At 41.9% G+C, this 20,262-nt stretch overlaps 1 protein-coding gene across 1 annotated transcript in view; it reads right to left on the bottom strand.

Annotated features, from left to right (window-relative positions):
* WDHD1 (WD repeat and HMG-box DNA binding protein 1) overlaps positions 1 to 18,873 on the bottom strand; it is a 36,833-nt gene extending 17,960 nt beyond the window's left edge. Inside the window, 15 exon segments of the mRNA XM_075193050.1 lie at positions 97 to 234; positions 1,482 to 1,723; positions 2,012 to 2,196; positions 2,277 to 2,443; positions 4,146 to 4,338; positions 4,959 to 5,100; positions 5,227 to 5,333; positions 7,807 to 7,899; positions 8,204 to 8,299; positions 8,412 to 8,462; positions 10,018 to 10,129; positions 10,874 to 11,025; positions 11,246 to 11,357; positions 14,691 to 14,770; positions 18,604 to 18,873. Coding sequence (XP_075049151.1) covers positions 97 to 234; positions 1,482 to 1,723; positions 2,012 to 2,196; positions 2,277 to 2,443; positions 4,146 to 4,338; positions 4,959 to 5,100; positions 5,227 to 5,333; positions 7,807 to 7,899; positions 8,204 to 8,299; positions 8,412 to 8,462; positions 10,018 to 10,129; positions 10,874 to 11,025; positions 11,246 to 11,357; positions 14,691 to 14,767 — 1,867 coding nt within the window. The 5' untranslated portion in view covers positions 14,768 to 14,770; positions 18,604 to 18,873.
* Between the last annotated feature and the right edge of the window lie 1,389 nt (positions 18,874 to 20,262).

Genomic DNA, 20,262 nt, shown 5'->3' with positions numbered 1-20,262 from the left:
TTCTTTTAAGCAGCAAATACACAAATGTGCACCATGGAGCCAGAAACTTTCCCTGTTCCCACAGAAAACCTGTGGACAAAACGGGTCTCCTCTTACCTTCTGCACTGAAGCCGAGCCAGGAGAGGTAACTTTTCTTAGACAAGGGAAGAGGGTTTCCATGCAAGATCTGCTTCCTTTTTTTACCAAGCTCAAGTAGTTGTACTCCAAGGCATTGTTCACCATCAAAGCCCGTCCCTGCAGAAGAGAGAAGGTAGTGAATTAAGTGAGGGACATTTATGAAAACAGGCGCAAAGATAGTAGCGTTGCTCATTGCAACAAGATTGTTTATTTCTTTAATTTTTTTTAACGTAATTATAAATTAAAAGCAATTATCTGGATGGCAACACCCTCTTCGTTTGCACCAGTTCCATCCAGAGTATTTAGTAACACTCAATATACATAAAGGCTATTTTAGGACTTTTTCTATCTTGTAGCAACAATCTGAAATAGATGTACAAGTTCTAATTACATCTGTATGTTTAAAATAAAATCTCCATCTAGCTATGTTGTCATCCACACTTCAAAACCTACCTTGTGATATCTAGTTATCACCGATGTGGTATACTCCTATTTTTTGTTAAAGAAGCCGTCTACCCAAAATGTAAAAATTTGTATAGAATGTAGTTAATTGTGTTAAAGGAAAATCTGGAAGTTTAAATGCTGTGAATGGAATCAGCAACAGAACGTTATCTGAACAAGGAATTCCACCCAGTATTACAGTTTGGACTACATTTTTATTTAATTTTGGGAACTACAAGCTAAAAGCTTTTCAAAGCTAGTTAAAAGTGTCTCACAAAGGGTGTAACAACAAGAAATCAGAAGGGTCTAGCAGGAGGCGTGGAAGGATGCTTATGCTATATTAGCGAGAGGTGTCTGCTCTCCCCCTACCACATTAGCGGGTCTGCAAGAGAGTGGACTGAATCTGGGCATGGAGGGCAACCAGATTAGCTGTACTAGTTCCCTCCTTGGCATCCTGGGTGAAAATCTGAATATGTCAGCTGACTGGTCTAAGGTTTGGGCTTTCTCAGGTTCTGAAACCACAGTGGGGGTGTTGCACTCTGAGGGTGTGATCGACAGCTTCGGTGTAGCATAACAAAGATGGAAGGTTTTGGATCCTTTACCATAAGACATGACACCCCAAAGTGCTCAGGAGGTAAAATCTGAAGTTAAACATCAGCACCGTTAAAGAATGAGGGTAAAAGCAAAAAAAAAAACGATTAAATCATAAAAATTAAATAAAAGCTAAATGGTACAGTGCCTGTTACCCCCACCACCAATGAAGGGCACTGAAAAAGCTAAACTAATTAAACATATCCAGGCTAGTACACAGTATGAAACTGTTACATTGCTATAAAGGTGTTTTCTATTCCACAGAACATGGGCAAACTACTGTTTATTTGTTTCTCCATCATCTAAGCAGCAGAAACAGATGACGGACCCACCTCGGTGATAGACAACGAGAAGCTGCTCTCCGTGAGCCGTCATGCAAACAACGGGCCCCAGAAGACTGAAGATCTCCTTCTGAACGCCACCGACGGAGAAGAAGCGAAGCAACAAGGCGTTGGTAGCACAGGCCACCCAGCCCTGGCCCAGGCACACAGCCTGGATGTCCTCTCCTTGGGGCATATCCACCATCCAATCCTTACTGGTATCCCAGGAGCTGAAGTGCAGGCACTGGAGTTTGCTGAACGGAGAAGGAAAGAGGCTGAATGCAAAACCTGCAATAATATAACAGGCCGAGTGCAAAAACCGTTTCTGTGTATCTGAATCTATATAAAAAACTTCACACAACAATGGTAACAAAAGGTCTTCTAACCAAGATGATCGTTAGATAGGCTCCAATGCAATCACGTTGGACATGCGGTGTCACCAGACGTTTCCGAACGCCAGTGGGAGCTGCAGCCAATTATCCATGGACGACCATTGGTTATCGGAAACCACTCTGAGCTCATCATACATTACAAATACTCACCTTGCCAGCTCATCCGTGCTCACACAAGCCAGCAGCACAGCTTCCAGGGAAAGATCGGCTACAGTGTAGTTCAAGGTGTTGGTCAGGTGGATGGCGTGGTGTACGGAAGTGTCATGGAATTCCACGTCTATGGCATTGTCCTGCTCGTCGGTGTAACAGCGGATGACTCCAATGGAATTCCACATCTAGGAAGTATAATTACAATAAGTGTCTGAAGCAGATTACTCACACTGTGCTCATTCGCTGCCTTATCACCAGAGCTCACCATGAATCGATGCATAAGATGCGAGGGGGTAGAACCAGGCTGGAAAGGCTTTTGTGGAGGGGTTGGCATGGGACCATTATAAGACGGCTTGGAAGGAACATAAGGAATCGCTGGTGCAGTGACTGACTGGTCATCGCCATCCCCTTCCGGCTTCTCAACATTGGCGGCTTTCAAGGATGAAACATTTTCAACAACAAGAATTAGTCAGAAATACAAATCATGTCTCAACATACAAGCATCACCTGTAACAATGGCTGCAGAGTTTAGGATACAAAGTTCTAAATAAAACCACAACTCACTTCCCTCCCTCGATGCTGGACATATACATCTTACTCTCTTGGAATCAATCTGCTGTTACATATAATTCCACAATAATTTACTTCCCCTTTAGCAAGAAAGCACTGCAGAATAAGACCATCTTTACATACAAGCTTCCTTGTGTCTTTTTCTTCCAGCCTTTCTATGTTTAATAGATTTCTCATAGGCTTTTATAGTTGCCAACTGCCCATATGTCTATCCAATGTCTTTCTATCCCATGGACAATGCTTGAACGTTGCTTTCAGTATGAAGTATTTAGGACTTGTAGTTTCACAACAGCTTGAGAACTACAAGTCACCCACTTCTGTTGTAAAATATTGTGTAGTCTTATTTTAGAAGGGGCATCCGGCAAGAGTCAGAATACCAAATATCAACATATCAGTCCAATAATGCACCATTTACTTTACATTTACTATTCATTTTTTATTTTATTTTTTTAAAAAGACAATATTTGATGGGTGGAGAGCAGGAACAGTAGAATAAGCAAAAATACATTACATGCAGCAGAACTTGTGCCATATAAGTTAGTATAAAACAAAATACACAAAAAGGAAGAGAAGGTCAATATGGTTCTACAAGAAAGTGACAGTTATAAGGAAAAATAGAACTTCTCTGAAAAAAGATAGAAATCAAGTCTCAGATACTGTTCTGAGACAATGCATACATAATATAACAAGCTGGCTGCATTATTTCCTCCATCGGTGTAAATTTATTTAACTCTAAGGGGTAAATGTATCAAGCTAAGAGTTTTCCAGCGGGTTTGAAAAGTGGAGATGTTGCCTATAGCAACCAATCAGATTCTAGCTGTCATCTAATACTTCTCTTCCCCCAGTGTCAGTACATGTCCTCGTGTTTTAATACTTCTCTTCCTTTGAAGAATGCCGACAATACAATGGGCGTACCAGACGCACAGACTGACCATACACAGGAAAATATAGCCAAACTTGAAAGATCCTGACATTAACTAGGTGGAATGATGACCTAAATCACTGTCAGAACATTGTCTGACTGGATCTACTCCAAACAAAAGCTGATGGAGGAGTTGAAACTACTTAACAGAAAGGGTTCTATACACAATGACTCTTTTATATCAACTTTTAACTGTCCATACCAAAACTTTTATGGAAACTTGTTCAACTTAAAGCCCCACACACAGAACAAGGTCACCACTTGTAGCTGGAACGAAAAAAAGGTTTTATCTCCAGTGGGAAAATGGGTTCCTCATCCAATGGCCAATAAAACTGTGGAATACACTGCCACAAGATCTGGTATAAAGTCAATAAACACTGGACATTGTCCTAACAAAACAGAATATACAAGTTGACCGACAGCACAGTATAGTATGTGTCAGTCCAGGAGACGGTCTTATTGGCAGAATGGGGTCAGGAAGGGTTTTGTTCCATCTTGAGGCAAACTGAACTATGATTTAGGGGGTTTTCAGAAAAGTTTGAACTTGTTGGCCATGTTTTGTTTTTTTTCTAACCTAAATAATCATGTTGCTGCATTAACACAATATATCCAACAATCATCCAAAGTGAAAATTGGCGATACCTAGAGAGTTGTCATCGTCGTCCAATATCGTTCTGTTCCTTACGCGGTTTGATATAGGCGTGAAAGTGTCATCATCATCTTCATTACCGACAGATGCCTGATGATCGATCATATCCCCATTCAAGAAGTCTTCATCTTCATCATCGTCACCGTCAAAGAGCGCATCGTAATCCTTGGTGGTAGCGCTTGTAGTCTAGAAGGAACATAGAGGGAGGCTGAAATTCTAAATAGTTTCTTTTTTTATTATTTAAATATACATTCAATACAAAAACATTCCACATGAACTTAAGCAGGAAAACACAAGTGATACCTCCAAAGTTAAATGAAGTAATAACACCATTCTCGGATGGAACAAATCAATATTGTACATGGGTAGATGTATGATACCCACCGAGAGCAGATACGCGTCAACAGATTCAAGGATTCAGTTTCAGAAAATCTGTAATAATGTATCTCTCCAAGCTTTTATTTTACAAATAATGTCGTTCAGGAATATGCTAACCAATGTGTATATTTCAAACAAATAACTTTTTCTTTTTTATTTTAAATAAAGATTAATAAAAAGGAACCTAGACCTTCTAAATGTCAACAGTTATAACTATACAGGGTAATCTAGAGCTCTGGGAGCCTTTAAATGAGCAAACTTCAACAGCAAGAAACTTGTAAAATGTAATCAGCAATAGTGTTCTGATTACTAAGACGGGGCATTGCTTAAACAGATTATAATTGTGCCCGGGATTAGAAGATACTAGAGACTTACAGTACTGAAACATCTGTCAATGAAATAAATCTGACACAAGAATCAAGCTTTACCTTGGCACTGGCTGGCTTGTCGTTTCCTTGGCAGACATTCTCGAGAAGCCCCAGGTTGCCCTCGTTATCGGTGTAGGCCACTTGAGACAATTTTGGGTGCCATGAGACCCCGCAGATGGTGAACCCTTTGTCGTGCTTAACTCTGCACAAAGAAAAAAGAAAGTTGGATGATGCGTTTGACAGAATCAGCACTGTGGTCAGCACTGCGGCCTCACAACGGTCCAATTCCTTATAATTATCTGGGTTCTACTGCACTATGTAAAATTACCTTTCGACGCAAGTTTTACTGCCTACGTTCCAGATCACAATGCAGCCATCAATGCTTCCAGCAACGACGTACTGACCACAGGGAGACCAGGTCACCACATTCAGAGGCTGAGACATACAGAAGACAAAGATAGGTCAAGACAGATAGCGCAGGAACCAAATAAAGCACAGGAGGCTGGCACTACAAACTCACAACTTCTGAATAGACGAAGGTGGCTCAAAAACGTGACCTTAAAGCTGCACTGCCACCTAGTGGTGAAGAGTTGTGCTCAAAACTTCAACATGACTAAAAACACCAAGGGTGCAAGTGAGAGGACCTAGGAGAAGCTGCAACGTCCGAGACTTCTCATTGGTCGTCCCAATCACAACCCCCTCCAATAACGTGTCACAGGCCCAGGGCTGCGATACTAACCACCATACTGCTCTGTTCCCTCTCTAGGGGGTAGTGCAGAAGAGTAAGTCACCTAAATACAGGACTTGTATAATGTAAATGCCCAAACGGTGCTACTATACACTAATAGAGAGACCTTTCCTCTAACATCCTGCCTGCGTTTTTTGTCTGTCTTTGCACAGGTAAGATAACGAGGCCGATACTGACCGCCAATCACAGAGCATGTTACAGGAGTGAGGGAAGATCATGGAAAATGTATGATACATAGAGGACATAAGAGGAAGTCACCAGAAAATCAAAACATAAACTGCTACATTGTTGCAGTGCCTACTCCTCTACTGATAGAAACCATCAGAATGCGGCTGTTCTGCATTTTCTCTCCATGAATATCTCTGATGCAGGGCTCATGGGAACTTCCGTTTTCCTGCACTGGTCTCTTCCAGCATTGTTTAACTTAAAAACGCAACATTCACATATTTCAACTGTAAATGTTTCATGTTATTCTCTAGCTTTCTAAAAATGAATAAAAATTTTGTTTGCTGCCTGTACCTGTCAACTGAACCAAAAGGATCCTTGAATATTTTGGAAAAGTGCAAAAAAAAAATAAAAAAAATAGCATAGACAGAAAGATTCAACAAGTAACAAAAACATTTTTAAAACGTCCTGTCTGTCTGGGACCCCGAGATAAACATGGTGTACAATATAGTGTAAATTTTAACAAATAAGAGCTACATGGAGGCTTTTTTTTGTAAACAAAACGCACCTTTTTTTGTTAACCAGTTTTGCATAATATCTGCAATTTCATGTTCAGCTACTATAGCGATTTACGGACACAGAATTAATTGAGGTGAAAGACGCCCATGTGACCAGACACGTTGATTTCACATCGATTTAAGTTATGCTGTAAATGTGAATAGGTCGCGGATAATACCACACACGTTCCAGGAAAATAAATTTGGAATGTGATAGAGTTTGTTGAACAGATTTCATTGCAAATATAAAGCTTAAAACCCGCTTATAGCTGTATTTTTAACTTTCTATACTGCTCAGATGCCTAATAGGACCTTAGGCAGAGATAATGATGATCCACCAGACCCTCACTTAGGAAATCTCTGGTAAAATGACCCAAATAAAGGCTTTCAGTTTAACGATGTGTGAAATGACAGTCAAAATGCCAACTATCAGAAGATGGGAAGAGCTTATTACTATAATTAATCTCTTGACATCAAAGACTGACGTTCTGACAGGTTAAGGGGAAAAAAAAAAAAAAAGGAAGCGACATGTGACCTTCAAGCCTTATGTAGGCATAATTATACAGTGTGGAGTGACGCAGACAAGACTGAAGAACTAAATATTAGGGGCTTATATGAACGTAAGTAAAATAACACAAATGTAAACAATGTATTGCACAGGAGGAAACTCGAGTGTTTTAGATCAGCAGAACATTAATACAAATGGGGAACACTATTACCCTGTCACATGATTCTGTCATTAAAGCTCTTTAGAAAACAGCAACTTTCTGGTCAGAAAATCGCACCACTCCAAAACAATCTTGTCCTTACACTCAAAGTAATATAAAACGCATGCATTTGCACTACATTATATTTTACTTGTATATTATAGTGTTTCTATAAAGTCTCAGTTCCCCACACAGAAACTAAAATGGTAAAACAGACCAATCAAAGCAAAAAAACCTATACACTGTTCCGTCAATTAGAAATAAAAGTCTAGTTCCACAAGAATGTAAAAAGCACAGTTCAGTATAATAGTCTTACTACGCCTTTATCATAAACCACAAGTAACACTAACCAAAATGGTATTATGGACAAAAATCTAAAATAGCAAAGCACAGCATGTCAGTTAATAAAACATTCTCCTCTGTCCCAGACTGATACAAGATAGCAACTTACAGCAAAGGAATTAAACAGAAGTAGAACATGTTTAGTTAAGAGCATTGAAGCCACTACATAAAGACAAACTAAATCAGTAATGGACATGATCAGCAGTATATACATTCCTACTAGTCACCTGCTTTACTAACTATTAAACCCAAACACTAATGTTCATAGCAGCAGTTACAGGTTATTGTCTAGTTATAGAGACACAACAGAAGTTCCTGTATTCACTGTAGATTATTTTTATAGCTACAACATTGAAAACAAGCTGCATCCTGCAGGGGGCGACACTCACCTGTGTTATAAAATCATCTGATAGAGTAAAATTCATCTTCCAAGTTCCTCTCTCATAAAACTGAACCGTTTTATCAACTGGAACAGCAAGTAACTGCGGGGGAAACAAACGAAGCAAAACGTGTTAACGATACAATATGTGCATTTATTATGGATTCCCATCACTCATGTCTCAGGGTAGAAAGGATCACATAACTATATAGATGTACAATATTACACAGGTGGTAAATGTCGGTTGACGATTATAAAATAGCCAATTTATAACAAACAACTGCTTCCATTTATCCACCAGAAACATGTGTATGTTTTACAGCAATACACGTTTATAGAACTGCCCAATTAGGATGTGCGCTAATAATTATCCAACTCAACCCTCACGCCATCCGCGACCAGCTCACCTTTCCACTCTTCGGCTGCCACACCAGGCGGCAAATCGACTTGGCATTAATCACATCATTACATTTTGGTAGTAGCGCCAGGTTTACTTCACAAGCCTAAAAAGGAAGAAAAAAAAAAAAATGAAAATGAAAATAAAAGAAAGAAAAACAAAAGCAGAAGCCAAATCATCACTTCCATTCATTGTATCTGAAAGCGCTTTGTACTGACCTGATCAACAATATTCCAAATTCGCACTGATCCATCGCAGCTTGCGGAAGCCTTGAGAACAGAACACAAGGGTATGTAGAAGTTGGATTTTATCAAGTAAACTGGTACATAATGTAAAACCCAAAACACATTACATCATGTACCTAGCAAGAAAAAATTATAAAAGACTAACTTTTATAACAGGCTTAGACAACCCGAGACCCTTCAGTTGTTGCAGTACTAGTACCAGCCTCTGGGTGGCAGCACATGACGGATCAGTAGATCCACAAGAGCTTACAATCCACAAGTAGCCTCTCCCTGCTTTATACTTTACAACCAGGACATATATATTTTTTTTCATCTATAAAAAACACAATTTTTCTCTCCTGAACCCATACAGTTATTACTTATTTTTATAAGTACCAGGTGGACTACTTTGGATCTACTAAATGTAAACAACATACGTAAAAGGAGATGCACTGAATATCCAAACAGAACTTGTGATTGTTTCATTTTATTTTTAACTTTGCCTCTAGTAAACTATATAACATTTTCCTTTTGGATCTTGTTTGATCAATAAATTAATTCATTTTACTTCAATACATTTATAACATTATTGGGATCTGTACTGTAGTTACATTCCTATGTAGTGATCATATAAATATATATATATATTGTTTTTTAAATTTTCTTGCGCTATCCTCCGAGCTGCGCAATTCATTGTTGACCATGTGTACAGCATAGACAGTAAGGCATAACTATCAGCGGATCTGTATCCTGCGCTATGTATCAATCAGAATAAACTTGAGAAAACGCTCATCCGGACAGGCGACAAGAACTAAACTAGTCAAGAGATTTTTAATCTTCAGTGTCTAATCACTTACCAGTGATCACCTATTTTTTTCCCCAGACGATTGTGTCCTTACAGTGATCTACACAGGTAATTTTGAATCACTATGTAGCGCAACAATTATCTTCAAACGAGCAACGCTGCTACTGAATTACAGAGTGTGTCCTTCAAGAGATTAATCATTTCAACTGACTATAATGGTATGTATTTTTAGCCAAATCTAGGTGGGAAATGCTAATTTGACCCTTGTAATAGGATTTTCAAACAGATTCATCTCAGACGATTCATCGCAGGGGATAAAAATTGAACGTATTGATCAGGCCTCACACTGTTTCGGGATGCGATAGCTTTTGCACAATAGACTATGTAGCATTGTATAAGATTGTTATCCTTTATATAATAGTGCCACAAAGGGTTCACAGCGCCGTACATAAAGCACGGACAAAACAAACACCTTACAGGGCGGCACAAAAAACAAACTGCAATTAAATCAAACTTCGGTGAGAACAGCGGAAAGAGCGAGTTCACCAACATTTAGAAGTTAGGAAAGGGAAGGATAGGTGGGGAGTGAGATAAAGTTATGCTACCCCGCTAAGTGACTACAGATAATAGAGTAACAATTTCAATATAAAAAAAGTCTTTTACGTTACTATACCTGTAGAAGGGAGTTTTAACTTCATTATTTAAGACCTATGGTATGAAGTCTATGTGACAAAACTGCCCTCTGACCCGTACAGAAATTTACTTCTACAAAGGATATAACTTAATAAACCGCACCAAGTACGTGTCCTTAGGGTCAAAGGAGACGCTTAGAACAGGAGCATCGTGTCCACGCAGCGTTTTCTGCACGCTGCTATCGTCCACCTGTACAACTTTCACCAGAAAATCACTACAATAAAAAAGACAAAAGAACACAATTACTCATATTGATAATTAGTCAAAGCAGATGTCTATACACAACTAGAACATGGCTGGGGACCGGGGACGAGTGCTTTAGTTAAGGAGATAAGGAGGTAATGACCTTATATAATGGTTTTAGCAGTAGTATAATGGGTATGTGTTACTGAATAAGAGTCCTGGCACATCCTCTTTATACACTAACTTTCTACTGCTAATATTTAGCCACCCACCCCTACAAACTGGGTTATTTACATTGTTAAGTTAAAATGCACCAGTCAATTTTTAGTCCATGAAAGTAACGATAGAGATTTAGTAACTTCCAGCTGAAGAGTTTCGGCATTACCCAAACAATATAACGACATGGCATGGATATCAGAAATACCGAATGCACTGGGTACTACTTGATTGGTTGGATCTCTGGGAGTTTCCAAATGTTTCAACAATTGCAACAAATTTTCAAAACCTTCCCTGTTATAAGCACTACGAAAAGTGATTACTTCCTACTAGATCTTGTAATACGAAAAGCTATTACAATCCAGACCATGTAAGCCTACTGGACGTGTACCAACTTGCCTCATTCAACTAGAATGGAGTCAAATCAATTGTGTTTCATACAACCAAATTATCTGCAGAATATTCTCAAAGCAGAACAATGGCCTCAGTTGAGATATTTGATTTAAATCAGACAAAACTTCAAAAACCACCAACACATGTGTAACCCATAGACACTTGCCCAGAACCAGCTGCGATTTTGGTGCCATCACAGTTAAAGACCACATGATTGGCATTGGCGGTGAAACGCGTTAGGATTCCGTCCGGGTCGCCGCCTGGAAACGTGTGCATCTGAATTGCATTGTTGGATGATGCAGTGACTAGTTTGCCATTCTGTGTCAAAACAAGAACGTACATATTCAATAAAACAGCTTTTGTAAACGTTTTCATTTAGACAAGACTCAACCCCCCCCCCCCCAAAAAAAAAAAACACAAAAATACAATAGATATATCTTTATAGGACCTTGTCCCAAACCGCTGACAATATAAACGACTTATGGCAATCAGCAATACAACAGGAGCGTGGATGCCTTAATCAGCAAATCATTATTACCTTTAAAGCAAAAGAATACGCCTTTTCTCCAACACTGATAGACTTGGGGTCATCGTCGTCTAAACTTTCCCAGATCCGAATGTCCCCATCACTCCCGCAGGTCACTATACAGCTGGGGAACACAAAAGCTATCTGCTGTAGGCATGTTGCTATTGAACATAAGTAAATTACTGACAAGGTCACAATGAGATGTGTGCACAGAAAACCACTTTTATTATACCCCATTCATACTGCACCAACAATACGGGTTTTTGCCAGGGCAAGCCCAGACAACTCTGCCCCCTCTGCATCCCGCTATGGCCAGGAAGAGGGGGAAAACTTAAAAAAATAAAATAAAAATAAAAAAAAATTACCAATCCGGCGGCGCCCGGGACCCAGCATCCTCTCCTGCCGCTTGTCACTGAATGTCGGACGTGATGACGTCACGCCCAATATTTAGTGAGAAGCGAGGAGGATGCTGGGTCCCGGGCACCGCCGGATTGGTACGTTTTTTTTCCTCTTCTTGTCCATGGCACCTCTGTGACAGCGCCGCGGCGCACACAGTTTGGGAACCTAGGATATAGTCACTTATCTTTTGAAAACACAGGCTGTAAAAATTTAAATGGACATTGGTTTACAATTGCTCAAATACAGTCCACAATTTAGAATTTTCAAAAAATATACAGAATTAAACATTTAATGGTAGGAGATAAATTATAAATTGTTACTTATGACGGACAATAGTGCAGGACTTGTGTAAGAAAATTTTAATGGATAAAAATAAAATAAAAAAATTCAGCCACATCCTAATACTCAAATTTGCTGTAAACTCAATTAGGGAACTTCCTGGGCATGTCTTAATGTAAAGAAGGTATTAGCTTGTGCCCCCAACTTCCTCGGCTCCTCTTGAACTAGACCTTGCTGTGATTTAAATAGTAGATTTAATTTTCCCATCACTGAGTGTTAACAGGCCCGGGCTAGTTTTATAATCTATTCCTCTCTATCCCCAGCCTTGATTGCTGGCAATTCCTGTTTTGTTGCACTATAACTGAACACACAGGCAGCAACATCGCTTCATGTGGCCCCCAAACCTGCACAGGTGGTCATGTGATCTGGGCGGGAACGACACGTGGGTAGCCAAGATCGTCCCACCTCCCCCTCCCTGGATCTCTCATTTACAGCAGGCGGCGACATCCAGTCTCTGTGGACCGTACAATGATCACATGATCCACAGACAGCGGGCGGCAACATCCAGTCTCTGTGGACCGTACAATGATCACATGATCCACAGACAGCGGGCGGCAACATCCAGTCTCTGTGGACCGTACAATGATCACATGATCCACAGACAGCGGGCGGCAACATCCAGTCTCTGTGGACCGTACAATGATCACATGATCCACAGACAGCGGGCGACAACATCCAGTCTCTGTGGACCGTACAATGATCACATGATCCACAGACAGCGGGCGGAGACATCCAGTCTCTGTGGACCGTACAATGATCACATGATCCACAGACAGCGGGCGGAGACATCCAGTCTTCGTGGACCGTACAATGATCACATGATCCACAGACAGCGGGCGGCAACATCCAGTCTCTGTGGACCGTACAATGATCACATGATCCACAGACAGCGGGCGGCGACATCCACTCTCTGTGGACCGTACAATGATCACATGATCCACAGACAGCGGGCGGCAACATCCAGTCTCTGTGGACCGTACAATGATCACATGATCCACAGACAGCGGGCGGAGACATCCAGTCTTCGTGGACCGTACAATGATCACATGATCCACAGACAGCGGGCGGCAACACCCAGTCTCTGTGGACCGTACAATGATCACATGATCCACAGACAGCGGGCGGCAACATCCAGTCTCTGTGGACCGTACAATGATCACATGATCCACAGACAGCGGGCGGCGACATCCACTCTCTGTGGACCGTACAATGATCACATGATCCACAGACAGCGGGCGGCAACACCCAGTCTCTGTGGACCGTACAATGATCACATGATCCACAGACAGCGGGCGGCAACATCCAGTCTCTGTGGACCGTACAATGATCACATGATCCACAGACAGCGGGCGGCAACATCCAGTCTCTGTGGACCGTACAATGATCACATGATCCACTGACAGCGGGCGGCAACATCCAGTCTCTGTGGACCGTACAATGATCACATGATCCACAGACAGCGGGCGGCAACATCCAGTCTCTGTGGACCGTACAATGATCACATGATCCACTGACAGCGGGCGGCAACATCCAGTCTCTGTGGACCGTACAATGATCACATGATCCACAGACAGCGGGCGGCAACATCCAGTCTCTGTGGACCGTACAATGATCACATGATCCACAGACAGCGGGCGGCAACATCCAGTCTCTGTGGACCGTACAATGATCACATGATCCACTGACAGCGGGCGGCAACATCCAGTCTCTGTGGACCGTACAATGATCACATGATCCACTGACAGCGGGCGGCAACATCCAGTCTCTACGGACCATACAATGATCACATGATCCACAGACAGCGGGCGGCAACATCCAGTCTCTGTGGACCGTACAATGATCACATGATCCACTGACAGCGGGCGGCAACATCCAGTCTCTGTGGACCGTACAATGATCACATGATCCACAGACAGCGGGCGGCAACATCCAGTCTCTGTGGACCGTACAATGATCACATGATCCACAGACAGCGGGCGGCAACATCCAGTCTCTGTGGACCGTACAATGATCACATGATCCACTGACAGCGGGCGGCAACATCCAGTCTCTGTGGACCGTACAATGATCACATGATCCACTGACAGCGGGCGGCAACATCCAGTCTCTACGGACCATACAATGATCACATGATCCACTGACAGCGGGCGGCAACATCCAGTCTCTACGGACCATACAATGATCACATGATCCACAGACAGCGGGCGGCAACATCCAGTCTCTGTGGACCGTACAATGAGCACATGATCCACAGACAGCGGGCGGCAACATCCAGTCTCTGTGGACCGTACAATGATCACATGATCCACAGACAGCGGGCGGCAACATCCAGTCTCTGTGGACCGTACAATGAGCACATGATCCACAGACAGCGGGCGGCAACATCCAGTCTCTGTGGACCGTACAATGACCACATGATCCACAGACAGCGGGCGGCAACATCCAGTCTCTGTGGACCGTACAATGATCACATGATCCACAGACAGCGGACGGCAACATCCAGTCTCTACGGACCGTACAATGATCACATGATGCACAGAATATATGCTAAAGACTTTGTAAACCATAAATACAAGGTATGATGACACGGACAAGTGACCAAGCATAATAAGATCAGACCAGCAGCAGCCACAGTTCCCATCACATGTACCAGCTAAAAAATAATACAATTTTTAGTGATAATATAATTGGTATTTTACCTGATAGAACAACAACTTACCTTCCAGTATCATTAAAACAAACATCTGTGTGACCTTCAGGGTGCCCATACCGCATGGTCTTCTTTTCAGCAGGCATCTTCTAAATCACAGGGAAAATAACTATTTAGCACTTTCATGGAATGACAAGTACAAACCTTAAATCAGATTAAGTTCTGAATAAACACACAGTCTCCTGTACAGAGGGATAAGAAAATGATGTCCAGTATATGCAAATTCTTGCGGAAGGCCTAAATTAAGCAAATACATCGAGGTTCTAGTTTAAAGGTAGGAAAAACTAAATAAAAGCCGATGTCGGTACAATAATAGCTTCTTCTTGCTTTACTATCAGATTTGTATGTGATGGCGAGTAACACTTGTTTAAAACACCTGCTGATAGGTTATTACAGATAGACGTCTCTTTCCTTGATTAAATGTTTTAACTTATTACTGATTTTTTGATTGATTGAAAAAGTAACTTTATTTGTATAAAGTACAAAAAACACAAGCAATCCATTACATTCAAGTGTACACAGTACACCGTAAAACATAATCATGCATACATTTTAGTATAATACAAGGTATAAAGTACAAGATATAACATCCTACACTAACCATTCAAACAATATACATTGCAATTAAAGTACATTGGATGTGAGGGGGAGGTAGGTGAGAGGGGTAGGGTGGGGGAGTCACGAGTAAAAAGTTTTTATTGAGGACAGACACAAAGGGAAGGGTGCATAAATAGACATGACGTTCAATAATACTTTAAACTGTGATGGGGAGGATGATTTGGAGGGGAAGAAGGGAGGGGCAGGGGATCAGGGAGCCGCAAGCTGAAATCCAGCGAGAAAATTTTTGTATAAACGTTTTTTACGCACACTATTACCGTAATACCGGTAATTTTCGTCTTTTCCGCCGACAACTGAATATGCCCCTATGTGTTTATCCAAATCCGTTCATGCAATTTCAGGAATATACAAGATCTTGATGGAGGCGTTATCTCAGTCCGCAACTCCCTTTATTAGTCCTTGGGAGAGGGACTCAGCAGCACATACAACCCAAATATCTTGGCCCAAGATATATCAACAATACAAGTTGATGACTAGATGGTATATGTGACCATCCTCCCTTCACAAATTTCATCCACAAATGCCCTCAACATGCTGGAGATGCAATAACGCTCCGAGAACACTTTTCTTTTTCCAGATATGGTGGGAATGCCTACATATATCACATTTTTGGAAGGAAGTCTTCAAGCTTTCAGAGATAATAGTTGGACATGAGGTTCCCAAGGATCTGAGCTTCTGGCTACTCTTCCTTATTACCATCACAATTTCTCAATAATGAAGACCTCTGCAATGCGCCCTGGCATGCTGTCAATCAACTTCTTGGCCACATACTGACTGATGGACGCCCATTCTGGCCTAATCAATGCTTGAAGTTTGTCAGAATTTGTGGGTTTTGTTTGTACACCCGCCTCTTGAGGATTGACCACAAGTTCTGATTGTTATTAAGGTCTAGGGAGTTTCCTGGCTATGGACCCAAAATGTCGATGTTTGACCCCCGAACCACTTAGTTATCACCTTTGCCTTATGACAAGGTGATCCACCATACTGGAAAAGGCATTGTTCGTCACCAAACTGTTCTTGGATAGTTGGGAGAAGTTGCTCTTGAAGGATGTTTTGGTACCATTCTTTATTCATGGCTGTCTTCTTAGGCAAAATTGTGACCCACTCCCTTGGCTGTGAAGGAACCCTACACATGAATGGTCTCAGGATGCTTTACTGTTGGCATGACACAGGACTAATGGTAGCGCTCACGTTTCATTCTCCGGACAAGCGTTTTTCCAGATGCCCCAAACAATCTGAAAGGAGATTCATCAGAGAAAATGACTTTACCCCAGTCCTCTGCAGTCCATCCCTGTACCTTTTGCAGAATATCAGTCTGTCCCTGATGTTTTTCCTGGAGAAAAGTGGCTTCTTTGTTGGCCTTCTTGACACCAGGCCATCCTCCAAAAGTCTTCGGCCTCACTGTGCGTGCAGATGCACTCATACCTGCAATCTTACCAAATGTCAGCATCACAAGGTGACCCAGGCGTATGATGTTGCACACTTACTGATGGTGTCATCAACCGACAAGAATTTCAAGTCTGTCTGAACATATCCAAAGGATCATCATGCAAGTCCAAAAGCTCAGACCCACACAGACTGCGATCTAACAATGAAATGGTCTCAAAAGACCAAACTGTCCCAAAACATGAGAGTTTCAGGGAAATCCAGAAGACAACGCAGTGGTGCCTCATCGTCCACCAATGATAAACGCCAAAATGTAGGACTAGGCTAAAATACAGCCCAGGATTGCAGGTACTGGAGGAAGGTGCAATGATAGACCAGTGATATAAGGCGGTTGTGTATCCACTTGCAGTGTACAGTTTATGTCTGCATTTGCATAGTTGAATTTAAATATACACCGATGAGCCACAAGATTAAAATCACCTGCCGAATATTGTGTAGGTCCCCCTCGTGCCGCCAAAACAGCTCTGACCCATCGAGGCATTGACTCCACAACACCTCTGAAGGTGTCCGGTGTTATCTGGCATCAAGACGTTACCAGCAGATCCTTTAAGTGCTGTCAATTGTGAGGTGGGGCCTCCATGGCTCGAACTTGTTTTTTCAGCACATCCCACAGATGCTCAGTCGGATTGAGATCTGGGGAATTTAGAGGCCAAGTCAACACCTTGAACTCTTTGTCATGTTCCTCAAACCATTCCTGAACAATTTTTGCAGTGTGGCAAAAAGAGGCCACTGAAATCAGGGAATACAACTGCAATGTATGTACTTGGACTGCAACAATGTTTAGGAAGATGGTACGTGTCAAAGTGACATCCACATGAATACCTGGAGCCAAGATTTCCCAGCAGAACATTGCCCAGAGCATCACACAGCCTCCTCCAGCTTGCCTTCTTGCCATAGTGCATCCTGGTGTCATCTCTTCCCTAAGTAAGCAATGCACATGCACTCGGCAGTCCACCTCAAAACGTGATTCATCAGACCAGGCTGCCTTCTTCCATTGCTCCATAGTCCAGTTCTGGTGCTCACGTGCCCATGGTAGGCAGTGGACAGAGCATGGGCACTTTGACTGGTCTCCATCTATGCAGAAAACTGCAATGGATATGTTATATTACACATGTCAGTTGATATATATTACATCATACTTACCAACTTTTGAAATTTGTTTTCCGGGAGCCTGCCGGGGGAGGTGGGTATGATGGGGGGGCAGGGCTCCAAAATCACTTCATTTTGGACCCGCCCGCATGATGTAAACGCAGCATTTTACAGTAGGGGGCAGGGCCAAACACCGCAATTCCTGGTGAATCGCTGCGTTTTGGCTCTAATTCTGCCCACTTCACCAGGAAGTGGGCAGATCTGGGAGATTTTCACACTCTCCCGAGAGTCCGTGAGACTCTCGCAAAATGCAGGAGTCTACCGGACATTCCGGGAGAGTTGTTAAGTACGTATTACATACTATATATCATATTTGTGGCTGGATATAATACATACTATATATCATATTTGTGGCTGGCTACATATATACATATTACATATATAACACACACTTGTAACATACATATAATACAATAATACATACTTGTGACTAGATATATTATACTATATACATATATTACATACCTATGACTGGATAGGTTATATTATACACACATATATTACATACCTGTGACTGGATATATTATACTATATACATATATTACATACTTGTGACTAGATAGATTATACTATATACTATATATTACATACCTATGACTGGATAGGTTATATTATACACATGTATTACATACTTGTGACTGGATATATTATATTATTCAGATATATTACATACCTATGACTGGATATATTATACACATATATTACATACTTTTTATGGAGCTCCTGTCTGGACGCTGCAGGATTTTAACTTTCGCGGGTAAAATCCCGGCTGCTGGCGGGAAACTGAGAATCAGCCGAGGTCTATGTCGGGGGCTAACCTCGGCCACCGGGGGACCGGGCACCTCAGACTGAAGGGGGGGCGGTATTACCTCTGGGGGAGTAAACAGTAAAACTTGGGGTACCAAGAGAGAGATTCGGGGTAACCGGAAGTGCGTTCCACGGTCCCGCACCATGTGCGTTCCAAGCCTCGCTTCTAGTAGCCACGCCCACAGATGCTATCACTGATGCTTGGAGTGACGTGTGGGCGGTTCTCAGCTGTCACCAGTGTCCTCCCATTTAACCGTGTCAGTGCTGGACACTTTTTTTTTATTCTCCTCGCATTCTGTCTGTTGCTGGCAGCCATGGTGGTCAGACCCCAGCTCTGTCTGTCTGACAGGAGAGCAGCCATTTACTGTGGTGACACAAGATGAACCATGGTCACCACTGTCTCATAGGTGGCAACATTTTATAGTTATTGGTAGGGTCAGCTTTCCTTATAGCAGGTGATTCTCAGCTGCCAGGGGAGTCACATTTAAAAGCAAAAAAAAATAACATTTTGGGGAAAGGTCCTGCTGGAAAACTGGTTCCCCCCCCCCCACTCTACTGTCCTGAGCATGCATGCTGGCAAGCAACATGTAATTCAGTGATAGGCAACCTCATACCCTTCAGAGAACGCATAGGCAGCCTCTACCCTTCAAATGGGCTGATATTATCCATACTCTAAGGATAAATAATAATCTCTACGTAATAAGTTAACAATGCATTTATTCCAAAAAGAGACATCTATCTGCAATAATAGGTTGATCTGGGCACAATCAGTTTAAAGGATTTGCTGAACTTTATTAATTATTACAAGGAGGATTGACAGCTCTTTATTTGATTCTTTGGAGATTTAGGTGAGCCGACCACCCGCCAATATCTCCCAATCAACATCAGATGAAATTATCTGACATCTATTGTGTTTGGGATTCTAATGATAGAACATGATCTCTGGAAATATACTGTCTATGTATACTGTCTATGATGTGTGTATATATTAATTATACTATTGCATTTGACATAACAGCTGTACCATTTAAAAATTGTCCTTTTAGAGAACCAACATAAACTATATGGACAAAAGTATTTGGACGTTTGACCATTACACCAACAGGGACTGTAATTTTATTATTATTACCATTTATTTATATAGCGCCACTAATTCCTAAGCGCTGTACAGAGAACTCACATCAGTCTCTGCCCTATTGGGGCTTACAGTTTAAATTCACTAACACACACAAACAAAGACACACACACTTTTTGGAGTGTGGGAGGAAACCCACACAAACACTGGGAGAACATACAAACTCCACACAGATAAGGCCATGGTTGGGAATTGAACTCATGACCCCAGTGCTGTAAGGCAGAAGTGCTAACCACTGAGCCACCATGCTGCCCACAACTGTAATGACATTGTATTCAAATACATATACTTTAATATCAGTGGCGCACGCAGGGGGGGTTTCTGGGTCTCCAGAACCCCCCCCTCCGCTAAAAAGTGCCCTACATGTCGGCACTGTAGTATACAGCAGCCGCGGCGCTGTCTAAGAAGCGTCCGCGGCGGTGCTGT

This window comes from Mixophyes fleayi, chromosome 12, assembly GCF_038048845.1.
Source record: "Mixophyes fleayi isolate aMixFle1 chromosome 12, aMixFle1.hap1, whole genome shotgun sequence".
NCBI classification, from domain to species: Eukaryota; Metazoa; Chordata; class Amphibia; order Anura; family Limnodynastidae; genus Mixophyes; species Mixophyes fleayi.
Note: the sequence above shows the minus strand (reverse complement) of the source record. Positions and strands in the feature narration are given on the sequence as shown.